The sequence below is a fragment of the Salmo salar genome, chromosome ssa09 (genome assembly GCF_905237065.1).
Source record: "Salmo salar chromosome ssa09, Ssal_v3.1, whole genome shotgun sequence".
In the NCBI taxonomy this organism is placed as follows: domain Eukaryota; kingdom Metazoa; phylum Chordata; class Actinopteri; order Salmoniformes; family Salmonidae; genus Salmo; species Salmo salar.
The window spans coordinates 47,453,235-47,478,909 of NC_059450.1; the positions used below are offsets into that span (position 1 = coordinate 47,453,235).

At 42.1% G+C, this 25,675-nt stretch overlaps 1 protein-coding gene across 4 annotated transcripts in view; it reads left to right on the plus strand.

Annotated features, from left to right (window-relative positions):
- The first annotated feature begins 7,167 nt into the window (after nt 1-7,167).
- zfyve26 (zinc finger, FYVE domain containing 26) overlaps nt 7,168-25,675 on the plus strand; it is a 143,978-nt gene continuing 125,470 nt past the window's right edge. For 3 of the 4 annotated variants that reach the window (XR_006771018.1, XM_045723749.1, XM_045723751.1), the window contains exons 1-9: nt 7,168-7,300; nt 18,688-18,995; nt 19,135-19,294; nt 19,481-19,696; nt 19,772-20,090; nt 20,379-20,503; nt 20,760-20,924; nt 21,553-21,641; nt 21,867-22,018. Coding sequence is in view for 3 of the 4 variants with exons in the window: in XM_045723749.1 (XP_045579705.1) it covers nt 18,805-18,995; nt 19,135-19,294; nt 19,481-19,696; nt 19,772-20,090; nt 20,379-20,503; nt 20,760-20,924; nt 21,553-21,641; nt 21,867-22,018 (1,417 nt within the window). In the remaining variant the exon portion in view is untranslated. Of the gene's footprint in view, nt 7,311-18,687; nt 18,996-19,134; nt 19,295-19,480; nt 19,697-19,771; nt 20,091-20,378; nt 20,504-20,759; nt 20,925-21,552; nt 21,642-21,866; nt 22,019-25,675 lie in introns of all 4 variants that reach the window. The other variant, XM_045723750.1, reaches the window with a different exon arrangement.

Sequence of the window (25,675 nt, forward strand, 5' to 3'; positions counted from 1 at the left end):
ATTCTATGTCGGGTCATTGGGCTCCTAAACCAGGTATGTAGACGTATTAATGCACTGAAAGATCTCTCACAGCTGCTAACTGGGATGGTCAGCGAGGCCTGTATGATTCCCTTCAGTGATGGGAACATCTGAGGGACTAACAATTTATACACAGAGGGCATGTCAGGAAGTGTCATCTTTTGTTTTTTTGAGAGGTAATGTTTAGCAAGGACTACTTCCTCTGGCTTGTGTGGGCCTCATGTTTGGAGGATTCATTGCTAGGCTACACTGCATTACACACTGCAATGAATCCTCCAAACATGAGGCCGGGAAGAAGCCCGAAAGCCCGGGTCTGGTGACGTCAATGATGCGGCCCTAGGACAAGTGAACTGGAACAAAATCTTGTTGTTGTCTGGCAAGTATTGTATATCTAATAAGGTGAAAGAAGAATCATACAAACTCATTCATAGAATCTATCCTCTAAAGACCTTTATTGTACACAGATTCAAAATAGCTAACAAATGTGTATTTTGTGGTTGTGACCCAGAGACTGAAGCATTTCGCTACACACGCAATAGCATTTGCTAAATATGTGTATGTGACCAATAAAATGTGATTTGATTAGATTTTTTGGGGACTGTTCTTATGTCAGAAGATTTTGGAGTGAGTTAGATTTTATTTTTAAATAAACTATTATTAATGTTAATTTGAAAGACTGATATTATGTTTAATTTTGATCCAAATTATATGGACCCTGATTTAACTTTCATTGTTAATTTGTTTATTTTTCATGGAAGATTCTTTATCCATAAAATGAAGTGGGCGGAGAACAATCCCCTCTTCACATTGTTTAAGATAGAATTGAAATATTATTTTGAGTAAAAACACAAAAGCATTTACATACCCTAAAACCTTTTGACAAATTGAAAATGTATCTGGATATGTAATACCCCCCTGTCTGTTAGGTTTATGTACTCTTGTTTGTATATTTATGATTTTGTATTTGCTCTATTGTTCATAATAAAACAAATACATAACAAAATAATATTTGCATTTTGCTACGGATAGCAAATATCGTCATTCTCTCGCCATGCAATTTGGTTGTGGCTAGATAGATAGAGAACAGCTAGGGGTAGGCAACTATACCGAACAAAAATATAAATGCAACAATTTCAAAGATTTTGCTGTGTTAACAGTTCATATAAGATAATCAGTCAATTGAAATAAATTCATTATCTATGGATTTCACATGACTGGGCAGGACACAGCCATGGGTGGGTATAGGCCCACCCACTTGGGAGCCAGGCCCAGCCAATCAGAATGAGTTTTTCTCCACAAAAGGGGCTTTATAGCAGACGGAAATACTAATTTTATTGTCCCCCCGCACTTCCAAATTCTCTAAAACGACATTGGAGATGGATTATGGTCGAGAAATTAATATTAAAATCTCTGGCAACAGCTCAGGTGGACATTCCTCTAGTCAGCATGCCATTGCACGCTCCCTCAAACTTGAGACATTTGTGGCATTGTGTTGTGTGACAAAACTGCACATTTTAAAATGGCCTTTTATTGTCTCCAGCACAAGGTGCACCTGGGTAATGATCATGCTGTTTAATCAGCTTCTTGATATGCCACACCTGTCAGATGGATGGATTATCTTGACAAAGGATAAAATTCTCACTAACAAGGATGTAAACAAATTTGTGCACAACATTTGAGAGCAGTTGTCTCGCCTGCTCCCGCTTCCCCTCTCTGGAGCTCGATTGGCTGACCTTCCTTACGCACACCTGTCACCATCATTACGCGCATCTGCGCTCATTGGAATCACCTGGACTCCTTCATGTTTAATTGCCTTCCCTATATCTGTCTGTTTCCTCTGTTTCATCCCCGTGTCAGCATTATTGTCTTCCCCTGTCCAGACGCTGTCTGTATTCTGTTCGTGTCCGTGTTGCATTAAACGTTCACGCCCTGTATTTGCGTCTCGTCTCCAGCGTCTGTCCTTACAGAAATAAGCTTTTGGTGCGTATGGAACATTTCTGGGATTTTTTATTTCAACTCACGAAACATGGGACCAACACTTTACATGTTGCGTTCATATTTTTGTTACAGTATAGATCAGAGAGGAAGAGGAAGAGAGGCTCACCTTCCAGCAGGTGCAGTTTTTTTGTTGTCGTTTAGCCCAAGCAAGGAGTTTTTGTATGTAAGTCAATGTGAGTGTTGAATCTGGTCAAAAACAACCTTCATCGAATATTCAAAAAAGAATTACAATAATGAGATGTATCCACCAATCCAGAGAACGGATAGGCGGGAGCTAGACAGCACGCAGTGCGGCTTTGTGGACAATGACTCCCATTGTTAGGGCGGAGAGAAATATACAGTGTTCTGGAATATAGTGTAATTGCAGACTGCAATTCGGGGAGTTTCTTGATGTGGTTGTTCCTTGACATCAGGAAACTCCTATTGGTCAGTTCACGTGTTACGGTGGTTTCTCCGACACAGATGATTTGTTTACATAGCAGGTTATGATAATTAATGTGTCAGGTTATGTGAGTTAGTGTTGCAGGTTAGGAGAATGAGGTTAAGTTTATGAAAACCTAAGGCTTAGCTACAATGCTACAGTTGTCAACAACTGTTGTCCCTGATGCAAAAGAAAAGGCCACGGACCAATGGCAAGCATCAATGGGTATACCTTGATATCAAGAAATGCTGATATCAGAAAACGCCCCTAATTGCGGTCTACACCCTTCTCGATTTTTGTAACATAATTATAATAATTTGTGCACTGCAAATTGACCACAACTAAGTCCAAAAAGAGACTGTATAAAAAAACATTAATTTTATACTAGGGATGTGACAAATGGACAATATAAAATAAAAAACATTTAAACTGCCATTTTAAACTGCCAAAATGCAGCTGTACTTCTGCCAGCAATGGTTTGGGTCTCACTGCCATAGCCACAGCTATTAACAGCTAATCAAATGGATACCCAGACTATTTGCATTGCCCCCCCCCCCTCCCCCTCTTTTACGCTGCTGCTACTCTCTGTTTATTATCTAATCATAGTCACTTTAACTCTACCTACATGTATATTTTACCTCAAGTAACCTGTGCCCCCACACATTGACTCTGTACCAGTACCACCTGTATATAGCCTCGCTACTGTTATTTTACTGCTGCTCTTGAATTATTTTTTTATTTAACCCTTTTTTTTTTTAACTGCATTGTTGGTTAAGGGCTTGTAAGTAAGCATTTCACTGTAAGGTTGTTGTATCTGTTGTATTTGGCGCATGTGACAAATAAAATTTGATTTGACAGCCGAAGAACCCTTTTGGGGTTGTACCTTTTTTTTATCTACAAAATTGTGCAACTGCTTGAAACTGTTGTAATATGGAGTTCCTTGTTATTCAGAAAACAGAATTATTGATTTATAGATAACATTGACTCAATCAGTAAATTGTTACATAATTAATTGGACTTGCAATTGTTCCACCATGTCCTCTATCTTCTCCAGCAGTCCTGTGACCCGGGGACTCATTTTGAAACGTTGCATACGTACAAAATATACCCCAAAACATGTTTGCGCCAGTTTTCAAGCCAAAATTGTCATTTTTATAAACACACTGAACTTGACGTGTGTGCTTAGTTTCCCGCTAACTTTAGACCGTGTGTATGTATAGTTTCTAATAGCATCGCAAGCAGCCAATAGACTGGCGCAGTGGTCTAAGACACTGCATCTAAGTATAAGATGTGTCACTGCAGTACGTGGTTGGAATCCAGGCTGCATCACATCCGGCTGTGATTGGGAGTCGCTTCGGGCGGCGCACAATTGGCCCAGCGTCGTCTGGGTTTGGCTGGGGTAGGCAGTCATTGTAAATAAGAATTTGTTCTTAACTGACTTGCCTGGTTTAATAAAGGTTAAACATTATTATTATTATTTTTAAATAGCCTACTGTTTTGTGTAAATGGGAGATATGATGATATTTATAACAAAAAAACAGGTAAATATAATAAGATGCAAACATTTTCCATTAGTGAGAAGAGCGAAGATCTTTTTGTTTGTTGTATCTTTGCACTCTAAAAATAGTTGGAAACCTATTTCTTATTTCAATACCATGATTATTGCTGAATAAATTCCTCACTTTTTCTGACTGATCGTTTCATACTGGCAAAGTAGCCTATAGGCATTAAACGTCTCTCATTTAATTGGACACACGTTACTGTAGTAAACATCCTAGATAAACTAGAGATAAACCACAGGTCCCGGAGTGGTGTGGCAACAAAACACTTCTGGGACTTGTAGTTTTTCCTGATCTGGTCACCTAACTAGGTAAAACGCCGGACCTTATACGGTATGACGTGATTAATCTGTTGTAAAAAGATTTAAAATGGGCTATGATGGGACCAGAGTTTTTCTAGTCCTATCATATGGTTTTAATAAAACTCCTGTAAAAACTCCTGGTCTTGGGGAGGATGAAAACCCTGTCAAACTGCAGCTAAGGACTAGGGGGGTTTCCTATAAACAGACACAGAGAAAGCAACATATGATTGGACAATAAAAAGCTGATCTTGCTGTATGCAGGTTTGAATCATGTAGTCCTGCCCTATTCAACTGTAGGCCTAAATAAAAAAATTAACTCAGTCTGTTAGCTATTGTGTTTATTGATTTCATTCCAGTTAATCATTTTGGATTGAAAAAGTCTAGGTTAGCCCAAGTTTGAATATAAAACCAGTTTTTATCCCACTGACATTTTCTCACAAACAAATAGCCCACACAATGCTACAGCTTAGTTTATCCTGGCCAGCAACCTGGTCTCAGCGCATTTTGTATTATTCTGTATGTAAAACCTAAGACCCCACATTTAGTATGATATGTAAACATTTCGTAGACACTAACCACAACCCTTATTTTAAGTGTTTCTAAAATCTCCTAAGGGGAAAAAAATGAATGGTGGGAAAATGATTGTAACCATTTCCTTGTTTGACCGCTAGGTTTTATGGGTATTATGACTGCTACTGTGGTACTTTATGAGACCAGGCTTCATGATCTGGTCTTGTTCAGTGTATCTCCGAATTGACGATTACTCTTGTGCTGCCAGCATGAGGGCAAGATTAAAATAAACCAAACCCAAGGAAAATGGTTATGGTACCTTTCATTCCATGTAAATGTATTCCCTATCATCTCACAAATCTCAGTTTTGAACAAGACTGACTTTATGACCCAAAATTATCATATTTACACATTCTAGTCCATGTTGACACTAGAATAAATGTTTCTGATTTATCGATGCCACGTAGGTCGTTTTTTAAAAAAAACGAAAACTTGCTTTTTAGTAACAGTGCTCTTTAAACATGTGCGGAGTTTTGTATGAAGGGGCAATGAAAGAGTGTCAGGATCAAATTAATTACTATTTTGATACATGAGGCTTATTTGATCACATAGAAGTTTTGTAATGCTTAGGTTGGTAAGACTGTACTGATATACAATAAGTGTGATGCACGTGATATCCTGGCAACTGAGAAAAAAACACTTTATGTCGGAGTTGTCCCTGTTGAAATTCAATATTCAGGCAAGTATCTCACTCTCCATTGAATACAGATGTGGTGGTTTGTTTACATAACAGGTTAGGTTAATTCACATGGCAGGTTAGGAGAATTAACGTGGCAGGTTAGGAGAATTAACGTAGCCATTTAGGAGAACTGATGCAGTAGGTTAGGTGAATTAATGTGGCAGGTTAGGACACCTAATGCAGTAGGTCAGGTGAATTAATGTGGCAGGTTGGGTGAATTAATGTGGCAGGTTAGGAGAACTAATGCAGCAGGTTAGGTGAATTAATGTGGCAGGTTAGGAGAACTAATGCAGCAGGTTAGGTGAATTAATGTGGCAGGTTAGGAGAACTAATGCAGCAGGTTAGGTGAATTAATGTGGCAGGTTAGGAGAATTAATGCAGCAGGTTAGGTGAATTAACGTAGCAGGTTAGGAGAACTAATGCAGCAGGTTAGGTGAATTAACGTAGCAGGTTAAGAGAACTAATGCAGCAGGTTAGAACAATGAGTTTAAGATTATGAAAAGGGTTAGGGTTACGCCTCGATCACACCGATAAGAGTTATTGCTCAAAATAGTACGCAGCATCATCTGGAAATGCGTACCACAAAAGTTCAACATTCACCTTCTGCTACCATTTCAAGCGTACAGTTTGACGCCTTGACCAACAGAGCCTTTTGCCTTTTGGTACAGCAGAAGTACATTCATTTCCAATGGAACGCTGCGTTTTCCTTGCAGCGTTGTGTTGCAAGGGTAGTTTCAGTGCGTTCTGTATGGTGCATATGTTGGATTTATCTAATTTATGCTACGCGTATACTGCTTGACAGAAATGGTAGCAGAAGGTGAATGTTGGAACTTTTGTTGCACACATATCTAGATAAGGCTGCGTACTACTTTGCGCAGGGGGGCTAGTAACCCGCTAGTACGTTATGCACCACACAGAACTCACTGCAACTTCCTCTGCAAGGCAAACGCAGCGTCCCATTGGAAATTAATGTACTTCTGGTGTACCTAAATGCACTAGACCCTGTCGGTATGATCGAGATGTCAGGTTGTCAACAACTGTTATCCCCCGACGTGACCACGAGATAGAGCTCTAGGACCAACTCCATCTAGCCACAACCGTAGAAAAGTAAACAAACCATATGTGGCGTCAGATCATCAGTATCGTAACACAGACGGTTGACGGTCAACACCCCTCATTGAATATTCAAGACAGTATTCAAATACGGAGATGTATCCACCAATCGAAAGAGAGGAATAGGCGGGAGACCCCTGTCCCGCTCTGTGGACAACGAATCCCATTGTTAGGGCGGAGACATAAGCATCTCGTCATTATATCCAGTATCTCTGGGGTGTGTTCATTACGTCTTGCAACGGAAACCGTTAAACGTTTAAAGAAGCAAACGGAGAGCAAACAGAGCAAACGCAATGAAACGTGGAGGGACCTAACTGAATTTGTCCGGTAGAAACTTTCGTTTCTGTTGAAAAATGATTTGCAACAATGGCAAAAAAAATCGGAAAAAAATTCAGAACGTTTTGCAACAGGCGCAACGTTTTGCAACAGAATGGACGTAATGAATACACCCGTGGTATAGCCGATCTTGCGCGAAACTCTCTTTTAACCTTTGAACTGCAAGCGAAATCAGCTGATTTCGTCACATGACATAGATAGCTCTCTAGCTTGGTCACTGTGCGCCTGGCATAACAATTCGGAAGAGGGAAGAAATAACAGTGAAAAATAGTCTAAAAAGGAATTACATTCACATCGCTAAAAAGTAAGTCAATGTGAGTTAGTTGTTTATTAATGCATTGGTTGTTCTTGATCTAATCAGCATGACGTGTTTATGATTTAGTCGGTTAACTTACGTCTTTCATGAATGTAATGCCATTTCTTTTGACAGCTAACGTTAGCTAGTTGGCTATTATTTGGATGGTGCTTTTGCTATGTCAGTAATGTCGTTTCTTTTAACAACACTCAAATAAGCACGAACCTTAATGTAAAATACATCTACACAGAACACAAATATTTACGCAACATACAACAATGCCTTCCCTGTAGCTCAGTTGGTAGAGCATGGTGTTTGCAATGCCAGGGTTGTGGGTTCGATTCCCACGGGGGGCCAGCACAGGAAAAAAATACATTCACTACTGTCAGTCGCTCTGGATAAGAGCGTCTGCTAAATGACTAGATGTCTAAGATTTTACCGAGTTACAGTTTATGTATGGCAATCAGTCAATTGAAATAAATTAATTAGTCCCTAATCTATGGATTTCACATGACTGGGAATACAGATATGTTATATTGGTTACAGGTAGCCGCGTAGATCAGAAAACCAGTCAGTATCAGGTGCATTGGAGGCTCCTCCTTAGTGAATTTCATAAAAATAAAATTGTAAAAACATTTAAAAAGTTATCCTTTTTAGACAAAACTATACTAAATATATTCACATCACCAAATAATTGATTCAACACTTTTTGTTTTGCACTAAAAGTCTACAGTAGCCTCAACAGCACCGTGTAGGGTAGCACTATGGTGTAGCTGGAGGACAGCTAGTTTCTGTCCTCCTCTGAGTATATTGACTTCAATACAAAACCTTGGAGGCTCATGGTTCTCACCCCCTTCCATAGACTTACACAGTAATTATGACAACTTCCGGAGGATGTTCACCAACCTATCAGCGCTCTTGCAGCATGAACTGTCATGTTGTCCACCCAATCAAAGGATCAGAGAATGAATCTACTACTGAAAGCATAAGCTACAGCTAGCTAGCACTGCAGTGCATAAAATGTGGTGAGTAGTTGACTCAAAGAGAAAGAAAATAGCTTAACAGTTTTGAACAAATTCATTTCTTCCAAAATGAAGGAGAAGCAAGAGGGATAGAGTGTAATTTTCCCCCCCTCACTTTCAGTGTCACTTACTTAGCTAGGAAATGCAGCTAGCTAGTTTAGCGTATTCAAACACTTGCTCAAACAGAGGGATGCTGTGTTAGCTAGCTGGCTATGACTATCTAACACAACACTGGAACTCTTCCAAGTCAATGTAAGCTTTTGGTTTTACAAATGTATTGCCACTGGGGCCCGCCAGTGTAAGTGCTAAACTGCTTACTGACTGTACACTGTAACGTTACTGCATGATTGTAGCAGGTTTACTAACATGTTAGTTCTATTAGCTATGCTGACTATGTTGTTACTTTAGCTAATAGGGTGACAATGATGTAGGCTGTGTGTAGAGGATATGATATGGTTTAGCTTGGAAAGGTTTTTTCGCCTGGTCACATACAGCTGATGTGCATTGAAGTTGACAAGCGAAGGGAAACGGTGAGAGTGAATAGAGGTGAGAAAGAATACAATGTGGCTGCTCTGAAAGTGAACTGTGTTTTACGCGTGATCAGGGGTGTATTTATTCCGCCGATTCTGTTGATGTTTCTTAAAGGAAGGAAACAGAACGAAATGAAATAAACAGACCTGAGTTTGTCCAATAAACTCTTGTTTGCGACTGTTGGACTAATGATTACACCCTAGATCAGCTAGATGCAGGCAAGAGTGTTCCAGGCGGTATTGAATGTGTCACTGTCTGTCAATGTCACTGTCTGTCACCTCAAAATGTTAACTTGACCTGTGTGCATCTACGTTGTAAACTTTCATTCATAGTCTAGCTTGTATCAACCTCATGATGGGTATAGGGAATATTTTAGTATCATGTAGTAGCCTAAACCTTTCACTGTTACATTGAACTGGGTGAATGGAATAAAGAATGACAGTCAACCAATATGCTGTTATAGAAATAAGGCCATGTACATGATGAAAAAAATATATTGTCCTCATCTTAAATGATACCGACTGCCACTAATCAGGTGTGCCCACCATTTGCCTCTCGCAGTGCGGCACATCCACTTGGTGTGGAGTTGATCAGGCTGTTGATTGTGGAATGTTGTCCCGCTCTTCTCCAATGGCCATGCCAACTTGCTGGTTATTGGCTGGAACTGGAAAACAAGCTGTCGTACATGTTGATCCAGAGCATCCCAAACATGCTGACCGGGTGACATGTCTGGTGATGGCTGAATGGCACGAAAATGGTCCTCAGCATCTTTTTATTGATATCTCTGTGCGTTCAAATTGCCATCAATGAAATACAATTGTGTTTGTTTTATGTAGCTTATGCCTGCAAATACCGTAACCCCACCGCCACCATGGGGCACTCTGTTCACAATGTTGACATCAGCAAATTGCTCGCCCACACGACGCCATACACGTGGTCTGAGATTGTGAGGCCGGTTGGACGCACTGCCAAATGATCTAAAACGACATTGGAGGTGGGTTATGGTAAATAAATTAACATGCAATTCTATGCCAACCGCTCTGGGGGACATTCCTGCAGTCAGCATGCCAATTGCACGCTTCCTCAAAACTCGAGACATCTGTGGCTTTGTGTTGCGTGACAACTGCATATTTGTGACCGACAAGCTCGATTTGGTCTTATGTATCAAAATTTGAAATTGTGTTTTTTCCATTGGATAAAAGTAGAGACTCAGATAGAAAATGCTATATCATACACTACAGTTGAGGAACAATGGGAATGAAATTCTGCTTTGAAAGTTGATGCACTTGTAACCTCACTTTTGAGAAAATGCTCATTTGAATATTTTGGTACCTACTGGAGAGCTCTTCTTTGTCTACACCCATTCAGCATCATTCACTCATTCACACCCTCTTAAGCTTTAGCCCCACCCATATCTTTAAGGATTCACATGTGAGGCCATGTACTAAACAACCAAAGATTTCAAGGCTAAACGCTGGTTTATACTACGAGTGTATTCGTAAATTTAATCTGGAGTGCCAGAGTGCGCTCTGGGCATTTGTAAATTCCGAGGGTTTCGCTCTCGGAGCATTCAGAGCGCACGCTGGATGCTCTGGGCAAGGAGAAGGGTTCAAATGGCTCTCCTGTGGAGTAGGGTTCAAATGGCTCTCCTGTGGAGTAGGGTCCAAATGGCTCTCCTGTGGAGTAGGGTCCAAATGGCTCTCCTGTGGAGTAGGGTCCAAATGGCTCTCCTGTGGAGTAGGGTCCAAATGGCTCTCCTGTGGAGTAGGGTCCAAATGGCTCTCCTGTGGAGTAGGGTCCAAATGGCTCTCCTGTGGAGTAGGGTTCAAATGGCTCTCCTGTGGAGTAGGGTTCACATGGCATAGGTCTGTTGACTTTACATATTAACTAGAGGTCGGCCGATTATGATTTTTCATTGCCGATACCGATTTTTGGAGGACCAATAAAAAAACGATGCCGATTTATCGGCCGATTTCTTTTTTTACTTTTTTTTTTACATTTATTTATTTGTAATAATGACAATTACAACAATACTGAATGAACACTTATTTGAACTTAATATAATACATCAATAAAATCAATTTAGCCTCAAATAAATAATGAAACATGTTCAATTTGGTGTATATAATGCAAAAACACAGTGTTGGAGAAGAAAGTAAAAGTGCAATATGTGCCATGTAAAAAAAGCTAACGTTTAAGTTCCTTGCTTAGAACATGAGAACATATGAAAGCTGGTGGTTCCTTTTAACATGAGTCTTCAATATTCCCAGGTAAGAAGTTTTAGGTTGTAGTTATTATAGGACTATTTCTCTCTATACGTTTTGTATTTCATATACCTTTGACTATTGGATGTTCTTATAGGCACTTTAGTACTGCCAGTGTAACAGTATAGCTTCCTTACCTCTCCTCGCTCCTATCTGGGCTCAAACCAGGAACACATCGACAACAGCCACCCTCGAAGCAGCGTTACCCATGTAGAGCAAGGGGAACAACTACTCCAAGTCTCAGAGCGAGTGACGTTTGAAACACTATTAGCGCGCACCCGCTAAGTAGCTAGCCATTTCACATCGGTTACACCAGCCTATGAACAGCGCAATGCATTGCGAAGAGCTGCTGGCAAAATGCAAGAAAGTGTGTATATATATATATATATGTGTATGTGTGTGTATATGTATGTATGTATGTATGTATGTATGTATATAAAAATAAATATATATATATAAAAATAAATAATAATCGGCAAATCGGTGGCCAAAAATACCGATTTGTTATGAAAACTTGAAATCGGACCTAATTGTAGCATTTCTGATAATGCTAGCGTCTTTTTAGCTAAATCTCATTCTGTCTAAGTGGGCCAGCAACTCTGTTGCCCAGCAACTCAACAACACAAACAGCTCACTGCCTGCCTGCACCAGTCTGCTGGTTTACAAGCTGAGGTTAATCATGAAATGCATTAGGGCTGTCCACGACAAAAAAAACTGTCTTGGTAGGCTGAGAGTCGTCCTGTTCTTTTGACCAATCGATTGGTGTTAATGTTTAACCTTGTTCTTTCCATATATATAGACAGTGTTTGAATAAAACCAGCTACATACAGTGTATTCAGACCCCTTGACTTTTTCCACATTTTTGTTATGTTACAGCCTTATTCTAAAATGGATTAAATTGTTTTTCTCCCTCATCAATCTACGCACAATACTCCATAATGACAAAGCAAAAACAGGTTTTTAGACATTTTTGCAAATGTATACAAGAAAATAAACTGAAATATCACATTTATCACATGATGCTGCCACCCCATGCTTCACTGTAGGGATGGTGCCAAGTTTCCTCCAGATGTGACGCTTGGCATTCAGGCCAAAGAGTTCAATTTTCAGACCAGAGAATCTTGTTTTTCATGGTCTGAGAGTCTTTCGGTGCCTTTTGGCAAACTCCAAGCGGGCTGTCATGTGCCTTTTACTGAGGAGTGGCTTCCGTCAAGCCACTTTACCATAAAGGCCTGATTGGTGGAGTGCTGCAGAGATGGTTGTCTTTCTGGAAGATTCTCCCATCTCCACAGAGGAACTCTGGAGCTCTGTCAGAGTGACCATTGGGTTCTTGGTGACCTCCATGAGGTCCCCTCTCCCTCAATTGCTCAGTTTGGCCGGGCGGCCAGCTCTAGGAAGTCTTGGTGGTTACAAACTTCTTCCATTTAAGAATGATGGAGGCCACTGTGTTCTTGGGGACCTTCTATGCTGAAGAAATGTCTTGGTACCCTTCCCCAGATCTGTGCCTTGACGCAATCCTGTCTCGGAGCACTACGGACAATTCCTTCGACCTCATGGCTTGGTTTTTGCTCTGACATGCACTGTCAACTGAGGGACCTTATATAGACAGGTGTGTGCCTTTCCAAATCATATCCAATCAATTGAATTTACCACAGGTGGACTCCAAGTTGTAGAATAATCTCAAGTATGATCAATGGAAACAGGATGAATCGGAGCTCTCATAGCAAAGGGTCTGAATGCTTATGTAAATAAGGTATTTCTGTTTTACATCTTTAATACATTTGCAAAAATTTCTGAAAACATGTTTTCATTTTGTCATTATGGAGTACTGTGTGTAGTTTGATGAGGAAAAATAATACTTTAATCAATTTTAGATTAAGCCTGTAACATATCAAAATGTGGAAAAAGTCCAGGGGTCTGAATACTTTCTGAATTCACTGTGTGTTTAGATATGTGTATTATTCTAGCGTCACCATCTTAATTGCAAAAATAAATACAAGTTCACATCTTTGAGCTAAATGTTAATTTGACAGAGGTAATGAACTGTCCATTGATCCGCACAGCAATTGATAAAACAGGACCATGTTTGCAAAACAAGCTTATGTCAATATTATACAGGTAAGCTAACAGTTACATCAACCAGGAATGCAGACAGGCTAGCTCATTATATCTGGTATGAGTGACTGTGTCAAACACAGTACTGAATAGAGGTCGACCGATTATGATTTTTCAACGCCGATACAGATTTATTGGAGGACCAAAAAAAACTTTTTATATATATTTAAGTTTTAATTGTTTTATTTTTATTTATTTTATTAAAAAAAAGTTTTTTTTACATTTTATTTATAAGAATGACAATTACAACAATACTGAATGAACAATGAACACATTTATTTTAACTTAATATAATACATCAATAAAATCTATTTAGTCTCAAATAAATAATGAAACATGTTCAATTTGGTTTAAATAATGCAAAAACACAGTGTTGGAGAAGAAAGTAAAAGTGCAATATGTGCCATGTAAAAAAGCTAATGTTTAAGTTCCTTGCTCAGAACATGAGAACATATAAAAGCTGGTGGTTCCTTTTAGCATGAGTCTTCAATATTCCCAGGTGAGAAGTTTTAGGTTGTAGTTATTATAGGACTATTTCTCTCTATACGATTTGTATTTCATATACCTTTGACTATTGGATGTTCTAATAGGTACTTCAGTATTGCCAGCCTAATCTCGGGAGTTGATAGGCTTGAAGTCATAAACAGCGCTGTGCTTGAAGCATTGCGAAGAGCTGCTGGCAAATGCAGGAAAGTGCTGTTTGAATGAATGCTTACGACCCTGCTGTTGCCTACCACCGCTCAGTCAGACTGCTCTATCAAATCATAGACTTAATTATAATATAATAACACACAGAAATACGAGCCTTAGGTCATTAATATGGTAAAATCCGGAAACTATCATTTCGAAAACAAAACGTTTATTCTTTCAGTGAAATACGGAACCGTTTCGTATTTTATCTAACGGGTGGCATCCATAAGTCTAAATATTGCTGTTACATTGCACAACCTTCAATGTCATAATTACGTAAAATTCTGGCAAATTAGTTCGCAATGAGCCAGGCGGCCCAAACTGTTGCATATACCCTGACTCTGTGTGCAATGAACGCAAGAGAAGTGACACAATTTCCCTAGTTAAAAGAAATTCATGTTAGCAGGCAATATTAACTAAATATGTAGGTTTAAAAATATATACTTGTGTATTGATTTTAAAGAAAGGCATTGATGTTTATGGTTAGGTACACATTGGTGCAACGACAGTGCTTTTTTCGCGAATGCGCTTGACAAATCATCCGTTTGGCGAAGTAGGCTGTGATTCAATGATAAATTTACAGGCACTGCATCGATTATATGCAACGCAGGACAAGCTAGATAAACTAATAATATCATCAACCATGTGTAGTTAACTAGTGATTATGTTAAGATTGATTGTTTTTTTACAAGATACGTTTAATGCTAGCTAGCAACTTACCTTGGCTCCTTGCTGCACTCGCATAACAGGTAGTCAGCCTGCCACGCAGTCTCCTCGTGGAGTGCAATGTAATCGGCCATGATCAATGTCCAAAAATGCCGATCACCGATTGTTATCAAAACTTGAAATCGGCCCTAATTAATCGGTCGACCTCTAGTACTGACCAAGAAAAGTGTGTGTGTGTGTGTGTGTGTGTGTGTGTGTGTGTGTGTGTGTGTGTGTATTTAATTTATTGGGGGTGTCTTGCTAATTGCCTATAATTTATTCTATTCCATTTGCACAACAGCATGTGACATTTATTGTCAATCAGTGTTGCTTCCTAAGTGGACAGTTTGATTTCACAGAAGTGTGATTGACTTGGAGTTACATTGTGTTGTTTAAGTGTTCCCTTTATTTTTTGGAGCAGTACATACATACATACATACATATACGTACTGCTCCAAAAAAGAAAGGGAACACTTAAACAACACAATGTAACTCCAAGTCAATCACACTTCTGTGAAATCAAACTGTCCACTTAGGAAGCAACACTGATTGACAATAAATGTCACATGCTGTTGTGCAAATGGAATAGACAACAAGTGGAAATTATAGGCAATTAGCAAGACACCCCCAATAAAGGAGTGGTTCTGCAGGTGGTAACCACAGACCACTTCTCAGTTCCTATGCTTCCTGGCTGATGTTTTGGTCACTTTTGAATGCTGGCGGTGCTTTCACTCTAGTGGTAGCATGAGACGGAGTCTACAACCCACACAAGTGGCTCAGGTAGTGCAGCTCATCCAGGATGGCACATCAATGCGAGCTGTGGCAAGAAGGTTTGTTGTGTCTGTCAGCGTAGTGTCCAGAGCATGGAGGCGCTACCAGGAGACAGGCCAGTACATCAGGAGACGTGGAGGAGGCCGTAGGAGGGCAACAACCCAGCAGCAGGACCGCTACCTCCGCCTTTGTGCAAGGAGGAGCAGGAGAAGCACTGCCAGAGCCCTGCAAAATGACCTCCAGGAGGCCACAAATGTGTCTGCTCAAACGGTCAGAAACAGACTCCATGAGGGTGGTATGAGGGCCCGACGTCCACAGGTGGGGGTTGTGCTTACAGCCCAACACCGTGCAGGACGTTTGGCATTTGCCAGAGAACACCAAGATTGGCAAATTCGCCACTGGCGCCCTGTGCTCTTCACAGATGAAAGCAGGTTCACACTGAGCACGTGACAGACGTGACAGAGTCTGGAGACGCCGTGGAGAACGTTCTGCTGCCTGCAACATCCTCCAGCATGACCGGTTTGGCGGTGGGTCAGTCATGGTGTGGGGTGGCATTTCTTTGGGGGGCCGCACAGCCCTCCATGTGCTCGCCAGAGGTAGCCTGACTGCCATTAGGTACCGAGATGAAATCCTCAGACCCCTTGTGAGACCATATGCTGGTGCGGTTGGCCCTGGGTTCCTCCTAATGCAAGACAATACTAGACCTCATGTGGCTGGAGTGTGTCAGCAGTTCCTGCAAGAGGAAGGCATTGATGCTATGGACTGGCCCGCCCGTTCCCCAGACCTGAATCCAATTGAGCACATCTGGGACATCATGTCTCGCTCCATCCACCAACGCCACGTTGCACCACAGACTGTCCAGGAGTTGGCGGATGCTTTAGTCCAGGTCTGGGAGGAGATCCCTCAGGAGACCATCCGCCACCTCATCAGGAGCATGCCCAGGCGTTTTAGGGAGGTCATACAGGCACGTGGAGGCCACACACACTACTGAACCTCATTTTGACTTGTTTTAATGACATTACATCAAAGTTGGATCAGCCTGTAGTGTGGTTTTCCACTTTAATTTTGAGTGTGACTCCAAATCCAGACCTCCATGGGTTGATAAATTGGATTTCCATTGATTATTTTTGTGATTTTGTTGTCAGCACATTGAACTATGTAAAGAAAAAAGTATTTAATAACATTATTTCTTTCATTCAGATCTAGCATGTGTTGTTTAACCTCTATGGGCTAGGTGGGACGCTTGCATCCCACCTACTCAACAGCCAGTGTAATCCCGTGGCACGTTATTCAAATTCCTCAAAAATGCAAAAACTTCAATTTTTCAAACAGATGACTATTTTACACCATTTTAAAGACAAGACTCTCGTTAATCTAACCACACTGTCCGATTTCAAAAAGGCTTTACAACGAAAGAAAAACATTAGATTATGTCAGCAGAGTACCCAGCCAGAAATAATCAGACACCCATTTTTCAAGCTAGCATATAATGTCACATAAACCCAAACCACAGCTAAATGTAGCACTAACCTTTGATGATCTTCATCAGATGACAACCCTAGGACATTATGTTATACAATACATGCATGTTTTGTTCAATCAAGTTCATATTTATATCAAAAACCAGCTTTTTACATTAGCATGTGACTAGCATGTGACTAGCATTCCCACCGAACACTGCCGGTGAATTTACTAAATTACTCACGATAAACGTTCACAAAAAGCATAACAATTATTTTAAGAATTATAGATACAGAACTCCTCTATGCACTCGATATGTCCGATTTTAAAATAGCTTTTCGGTGAAAGCACATTTTGCAATATTCTCAGTAGATAGCCCGGCATCACAGGGCTAGCTATTTAGACACCCAGCAAGTTTAGCACTCACCAAAGTCAGATTTACCATAAGAAAAATGTTATTACCTTTGGTGTTCTTCGTCAGAATGCACTCCCAGGACTTCTACTTCAATAATAAATGTTGGTTTGGTTCAAAATAATCCATCGTTATATCCAAATAGCGGCGTTTTGTTCGTGCGTTCAAGACACTATCCGAAAGGGTAAATAAGTGTGACGAGCATGGCGCAATTCGTGACAAAAAATGTCTAAATATTCCATTACCGTACTTCGAAGCATGTCAACCGCTGTTTAAAATCAATTTGTATGCCATTTTTCTCGTAAAAAAGCAATAATATTCCGACCGGGAATCTGCGTTTAGGTAAAAAGAGGAAAGAAAACAAAGCATTCGGTCGACGCGGGCACGCGCCTGAGTCTCACAGTATTGTAACCAGCCACTACCCAAACGCGCTACTTTGTTTCAACCAGAGCCTGCAAAGCCACGATTCAGCTTTTTGCCGCCTTCTGAGAACCCATTGGAGCCGTAGGAAGTGTCACGTAACAGCAGAGATCCTTTGTAATGGATAGAGATGGCAAAGAAGGCCAAGAAATGGTCAGACAGGGTACTTCCTGTACAGAATCTTCTCAGGTTTTGGCCTGCCAAATGAGTTCTGTTATACTCACAGACACTATTCAAACAGTTTTAGAAACTTTGGAGTGTTTTCTATCCAAAGCTAATAATTATATGCATATTCTAGTTTCTGGGCAGGAGTAATAATCAGATTAAATCGGGTACGTTTTTTATCCGGCTGTGAAAATACTGCCCCCTATCCATAACAGGTTAAATCACATTATTGTGTAAACAGTTCCTCTAAGAGTATGAATTAGGCTGTTTTGAGAAGGTTTGAATCATAACAAACCTGCCTACACATTGTTCAGAGAACAATGGACCAACATGGCTACTGTAGTGCTGGAACACCTTGGTAGAGCATGGGTGGAGTAGGTATTGTGGTGCTCATGAATTTTCCATTCAGAGCAATGCCTTCAGACCAATGTTTACTTCTCACTTTTTTTTTAATAGGGAATAGGGTACCGGACAAATGTAGCACATAAGTTTGCACTAGATAGGGAGGTAGATTGCCATTGGGGATACAACCCTACTCTTCCTTATCATTCATGCTACAGTTTGGGATGGCCCTTTTTTTTTTTTTTTTTTTTTTAAATCATATTAATCCTGTGGCCCTCTAGCAGAACGCTCGACTCTCTTTATATAAGAGAACGGAGTTGAGGGTTTCTCAGCTAGTGGTCCTCGGTGCCTAGAACCTGCAACACCAAGGGTCGTGGGTTCAATTCCCGCTGGTGCCAGCCATATGAAAAATGTACGCACGGATGACTGTAAGTCGTTTTTTTTGGGATAAAAGCTTCTCTTAGATGTTAACTGATATAATCCTGTATTTTCACCCAGCTCCTGGTTATTACTCCTCCACTGCCATGTCGTGAAAGACGGGGGTGAACCTTTTTAAACCCTGAGGTGAACCAGACTGTGATTAAACCAGAGGAGGAGGAGGAGGAGAAGACAGACATGCACCCGTACGGCTGCGAGGCAGAGACATCCCTTCAGGAGCTGTTTGATTTCTTCACTCGGTGTCTGCAGAATGGGGAGTGGGAGCTGGCTGAAGCTTGCGTGCCACAGCTGTGTGACGCTGGAGGAGAGGTGTCACAACGGCTACGGGACATCATCAAGGCCGTCATCACCTACCCTTACCTGCTAGAGTGAGTTAGGCTGCTTACCTGGAAGGGGGGGGGGTGTAGAGAAATGATGGTACATTCATGTTCCTGGTAGTTTTGGGTTGTAATTGATTAGCCAATATCAATTGGTTATATATAATGATATTTTTTGTGTGTATTGTAGATGGGAGAGTGTGGGCAGCCCTCACAAACTGGCCTGGCTTTGGCTTCAAGTCCTGGAGAAATGGACCAAGGAACGGGTTTCTGTCTCAGTCAGGAGAGAACTAGAGTTCCTACTGCTTCTAGAGGAGCTGGGAGACGAGGTGCCAGAGACAACGCTCAAGGTTTATACTTCCTATTTTCTAAAAATAGACAATGACAACATTTTTTTTAATAGAGACCATAAAGTTAACTTCAACAATTACAGCTATTGATACAGAACCATAAGGTTAGTTTCAAGTTAATATTTTTGAGTAATTGGGGGGAGAAAGAAAGAAAAGTTATTAGACAAACGTTCTTCTTGTCCCCAGGAGCTCCACCAGGCCTTCCTAACCACCCAGTCGGAGGAGAGAAAGGGTTCAGGGGTTCCAGGGGTATCACCGGGGATGGGCGACGCTCAGAGTCCAGGGATAGAGACCTGTCTCGAGGCCTTGTTGGACCAGAAGAGACCCAGAGTGGCTCAGGCTCTGGTTAGCTTCCTGGAGGACCACCCCAGGAGTGTTAATACAGGGAGCCACATCCTTCAGGTAGTTTTTAATTGAAATTGTTTTACACCCCCCCCGCATGGGTTTATATCAAATTTATTATTACTTCTATTATAGGACACATTCATCAGATACCTGATGGAGAGAGTGGAGAATCTTGGTCCAGGCCCAGAGAAGATGGAGGGCTGGGCGGAGGAGATGTGTGTGGTCCTAGCCCTGATGCCCCTGAGGTCGGAGCGAGGAGGAGGAGGAGGCGGCGGCCAGCTGGAGGCCCTGTGTGAGGCCCTGTGGAGGGCCAGAGACGGGCCCCTGAGAGAGGAGAGGATCCTAAGCTCCTTGTTACGGCCCCACTGCCACACCTTGCTCTCGCACTACTGCTCCACAGCCCTCAGGCTGCACAGAGACCGACTACTGAGAGAGACTCCCAGCACCCAGGGTGAGGATGGACTTTTACTTCCTGTAAAATCTGCAGTTCAAACAACAACAACAACAACAACAAGTGGTCAACTCACCATGTGGCTGGAGTAACCACTCTCGAAGCTATAGACACGAGGACTGACCATCCATGAGATCAACAGTATAGTTACAACCATGTTTTGAAACTATGTGTTTGTTTACAATTGCGTTGTGGTTGTGTATTGTTGTACCTCGGGTAGGGGTATCAACAACGTGGAGGCCTTGCCACTAGTCTTTCTTCTTTTCATCTTTCCTCCCTTCCTCCCAGTGGATCTTCCTGAAGCGGAGAAGTTACTGCTGGGCTTGTGTTGTCATGGGGACCGGCCTTCCGTCTGGAAAACCATTTACTTTGAGTGCCTTAGCAGTGGAAAGCACTTCCTTGAACGGGTCCTGGTGAGTGTCATGGTTATGTTGGTAACGTAACACAACAATGTTACTGTGTGGAAGATGTGGTTAGGTTGGAACAGTATATCGATGGAACAAATATCGACACAGGTACTGTAACTATTGGCCTCCTGATATCGACACAGGTACTGTAACTATTGGCCTCCTGATATCGGCTCTGGTCAAATGTTGTGTACTATATAGGGAATAGGGTGCCATTTTGTGACACGGCCTCAGTCATAACCCCACTTTTCCCCCTCCTCAGGTGACTGCTCTGGACCTGGTGAAGAGGGAGGAGTTCTCTAGGCTAGAGGACCTGCTGAAGGGGGAGTTCCAGCCTCTGTCTCGCCTCCTGCTCCTCCTGGGGTGGACCCAGTGCCAAAGCCTGCTCTCAGCTCAGACCCTGCTACGCCTCTTACACCACGACCAGGTTAGACTCTCAGCTCAGACCCTGCTACGCCTCCTACCCCACGACCAGGTTAGGGCCTCCTACCCCACGACCAGGTTAGGGGTCCTACCCCACGACCAGGTTAGGGCCTCCTACCCCACGACCAGGTTAGGGCCTCCTACCCCACGACCAGGTAAGGGCCTCCTACCCCACGACCAGGTTAGGGCATCCTACCCCACGACCAGGTTAGGGCCTCCTACCCCACGACCAGGTTAGGGCCTTCTACCCCACGACCAGGTTAGGGCACCTACCCCACGACCAGGTTAGGCCCTCCTACCCCACGACCAGGTTAGGGCCTCCTACCCCACGACCAGGTTAGGGCCTCCTACCCCACGACCAGGTAAGGCCCTCCTACCCCACGACCAGGTAAGGCCTTCAGACAATCTTCTGATGGGCCCTCTTTTACAGGTGTCTTCATTAGGGCATGCAATAGGGAAACTATTTTTTTTAAATGTGAAAATGTAAACATTTTGTGTTTCTTATTGCACAAGTCCAGGTACCATAGTCTGATCCTGTTTCAGTCCATTTTCTTCCGTTTGGTACCCAATGAACACAACCCAGACTGCCCCATATGTCTATAACATGATCCTCCTGCCTGTCCTGTCCTCAGGCGCTGGCCAACGACTCTGTTCTGAGAGAGTTTGCCAATGGTCTGTCTTCTCAGTTGGGAGTGTTGGAGTGGTGTGTTGAGAACAACCCGTGAGTATATCAGTAGTTTTCTATAGTTCATGTTAAACACTATTCCTTTGCTTGTACTTGAGGTGGGCATGTGTATAATGTAGGATTCATGTCTATTTTATAAATGTGCCATCTTCTCTGTGTGTGTGTGTGTGTGTGTGTGTGTGTGTGTGTGTGTGTGTGTGTGTGTGTGTGTGTGTGTGTGTGTGTGTGTGTGTGTGTGTGTGTGTGTGTGTGTGTGAGTAGAGGGATCCCCAAGGAGGCGTTGCTTGGCCAGCTGCACACACTGGACAGTCACTCAGCCCTGTACGTCCTTCACTCTCTCACCCCTCTGGCCCAGAATGAGGAACACATGGTACTGGACCTGCTGAGAACTCAGCCCAAACCCACCGGAGCAGGTCAGTGCTACACGCAGTCTCTCTCTCTTTCTCTCTCTCTCGTGTGTGTCTCTGTCTCTCTCTGTCTCTCTCTGTCTCTCTCTGTCTTTCTCTGTCTCTCTCTCTCTCTGTCTCTGTCTGTCTCTGTCTCGTGTGTGTCTCTCTCTCTCTCTGTCTTGTGAGTGTCTCTCTCTCTCTCTCTCTCTCTCTCTCTCTCTCTCTCTCTCTCTCTCTCGTGTGTGTCTCTCTCTCTCCTGTGTGTCTCTGTCTCTCTCTCTGTCTCTCTCATATATAAACTCAGCAACAAAGGAAATGTCCTCTCACTGTCAACTGCGTTTATTTTCAGCAAACTTAACATGTGTAAATATTTGTATGAACATAACAAGATTCAACAACTGAGACATAGACTGAACAAGTTCCACAGACATGTGACTAACAGAAATTGAATAATGTGTCCCTGAACAAAGGGGGGGGGGGGGTCAAAATCAAAAGTAACAGTCAGTATCTGGTGTGGCCACCAGCTGCATTAAGTACTGCAGTGCATCTTCTCCTCATGGACTGCACCAGATTTGCCAGTTCTTGCTGTGTGATGTTACCCCACTCTTCCACCAAGGCACCTACAAGTTCCCGGACATTTCTGGGGGGGAATGGCCCTAGCCCTCACCCTCCGATCCAACAGGTCCCAGACGTGCTCAATGGGATTGAGATCCGGGCTCTTCGCTGGCCATGGCAGAACACTGACATTCCTGTCTTGCAGGAAATCACGTACAGAATGAGCAGTATGGCTGGTGGCATTGTCATGCTGGAGGGTCATGTCTGGATGAGCCTGCAGGAAGGGTACCACATGAGGGAGGAGGATGTCTTCCCTGTAACGCACAGCGTTGAGATTGCCTGCAATGACAACAAGCTCAGTCCGATGATGCTGTGACACACCGCCCCAGACCATGACGGACCCTCCACCTCCAAATCGATCCCGCTCCAGAGTACAGGCCTCGGTGTAACGCTCATTCCTTTGACAATGAACACAAATCTGACCATCACCCCTGGTGAGACAAAACCGCGACTCGTCAGTGAGGAGCACTTTTAGCCAGTCCTGTCTGGTCCAGTGACGGTGGTTTAGTGCCCATAGGTGACTTTGTTGCCGGTGATGTCTGGTGAGGACCTGCCTTACAACAGGCCTACAAGCCCTCAGTCCAGCCACTCTCAGCCTATTGCGGACAGTCTGAGCACTGATGGAGGGATTGTGCGTTCCTGGTGTTGCCATCCTGTACCTGTCCCGCAGGTGTGATGTTCGGATGTACCGATCCTGTGCAGATGTTGTTACACATGGTCTGCCACTGCGAGGACGATCAGCTGTCCGTCCTGTCTCCCTGTAGCGCTGTCAAAAGCGTCTCACAGTACGGACATTGCAATTTATTGCCCTGGCCACATCTGCAGTCTTCATGCCTCCTTGCAGCATGCCCAAGGCACGTTCAAGCTGATGAGCAGGGACCCTGGGCATCTTTCTTTTTGGTGTTTTTCAGAGTCAGTAGAAAGGCCTCTTTAGTGTCCTAAGTTTTCATAACTGTGACCTTAATTGCCTACCGTCTGTAAGCTGTTAGTGTCTTAACCTCTCTAGGGTCGGCGGGACGAAATCGTCCCACCTACGTAACAGCCAGTGGAATCCTGTGGCGCGTTATTCAAATACCTTAGAAATGCTATTACTTCAATTTCTCAAACATATGACTATTTTACACCATTTTAAAGACAAGACTCTCGTTAATCTAACCACACTGTCCGATTTCAAAAAGGCTTTACAACGAAAGCAAAACATTAGATAATGTCAGCAGAGTACCCAGCCAGAAATAATCAGACACCCATTTTTCAAGCTAGCATATAATGTCACAAAAACCCAGAAGACAGGTAAATGCAGCACTAACCTTTGATCTTCATCAGATGACACACCTAGGACATTGTTATACAATACATGCATGTTTTGTTCAATCAAGTTCATATTTATATCACAAAACAGCTTTTTACATTAGCATGTGACGTTCAGAACTAGCATACCCCCCGCAAACTTCCGGTGAATTTACTAAACATTTACTAAATTACTCACGATAAACGTTCACAAAAAGCATAACAATTATTTTAAGAATTATAGATACAGAACTCCTCTATGCACTCGATATGTCCGATTTTAAAATAGCTTTTCGGTGAAAGCACATTTTGCAATATTCTCAGTAGCTAGCCCGGCATCACAGGGCTAGCTATTTAGACACCCAGCAAGTTTAGCACTCACCAAAGTCAGATTTACCATAAGAAAAATGTTATTACCTTTGGTGTTCTTCGTCAGAATGCACTCCCAGGACTTCTACTTCAATAACAAATGTTGGTTTGGTCCCAAATAATCCATTGTTATATCCAAATAGCGGCGTTTTGTTCGTGCGTTCAAGACACTATCCGAATGGTAAAGAAGGGTGACGAGCACGGCGCATTTCGTGACAAAAAAATGTCTAAATATTCCATTACCGTACTTCGAAGCATGTCAACCGCTGTTTAAAATCTATTTTTATGCCATTTTTCTCATAAAAAAGCGATAATATTCCGACCGGGAATCTGCGTTTAGGTAAAAAGACTAAAGAAAATAAAGCACGGGGTCGACTCGTGCACACGCCTAAGCCCATTGTCCTCTGATCGGCCACTTGCCAAACGCGCAAATGTGTTTCAGCCTGGGGCTGCCTCGATATCATTCAGCTTTTTCACGGGCTCTGAGAGCCTATGGGAGCCGTAGGAAGTGTCACGTTACAGCAAAGATCCTCAGTCTTCAATAAACAGAGACAAGAAGAACAAGATCTTGTCAGAGAGGGCACTTCCTGTAAGGAATCTTCTCAGGTTTTTGCCTGCCATATGAGTTCTGTTATACTCACAGACACCATTCAAACATTTTTAGAAACTTTAGGGTGTTTTCTATCCAAAGCCAATAATTATATGCATATTCTAGTTACTGGGCAGGAGTAGTAACCAGATTAAATCGGGTACGTTTTTTATCCGGCCGTGTCAATACTGCCCCCTACCCCCAACAGGTAACGACCGTTCCACAGGTGTATGTTCATTAATTGTTTATGGTTCATTGAACAAGCATGGGAAACGGTATTTAAACCCTTTACAATGAAGATCTGTGAAGTTATTTGGATTTTAATATATATATATATATATATATATATATATATATATATATATATATATATATATATATATATATATATATATATATATATATATAGTTGAAGTCGGAAGCTTACACTTAGGTTGGAGTCATTAAAACTCGTTTTTCAACCATTCCACAAATTTCTTGTTAACAAACTATAGTTTTTGTAAGTCAGTTAGGACATCTACTTTGTGCAATACACAAGTAATTTTTCCAACAATTGTTTACAGACAGATTATTTCACTTAAATTAATTCACTGTATCACAATTCCAGTGGGTCAGAAGTTTACATACACTAAGTTGACTGTGTCTTTAAACAGCTTGGAAAATTCCAGAAAATTATGTCATGGCTTTAGAAGCTTCTGATAGGCTAATTGACATCATTTGAGTCAATTGGAGGTGTGCCTGTGGATGTATTTCAAGGCCTACCTTCAAACTCAGTGCCTCTTTGCTTAACATCATGGGAAAATCAAAGAAATCAGCCAAGA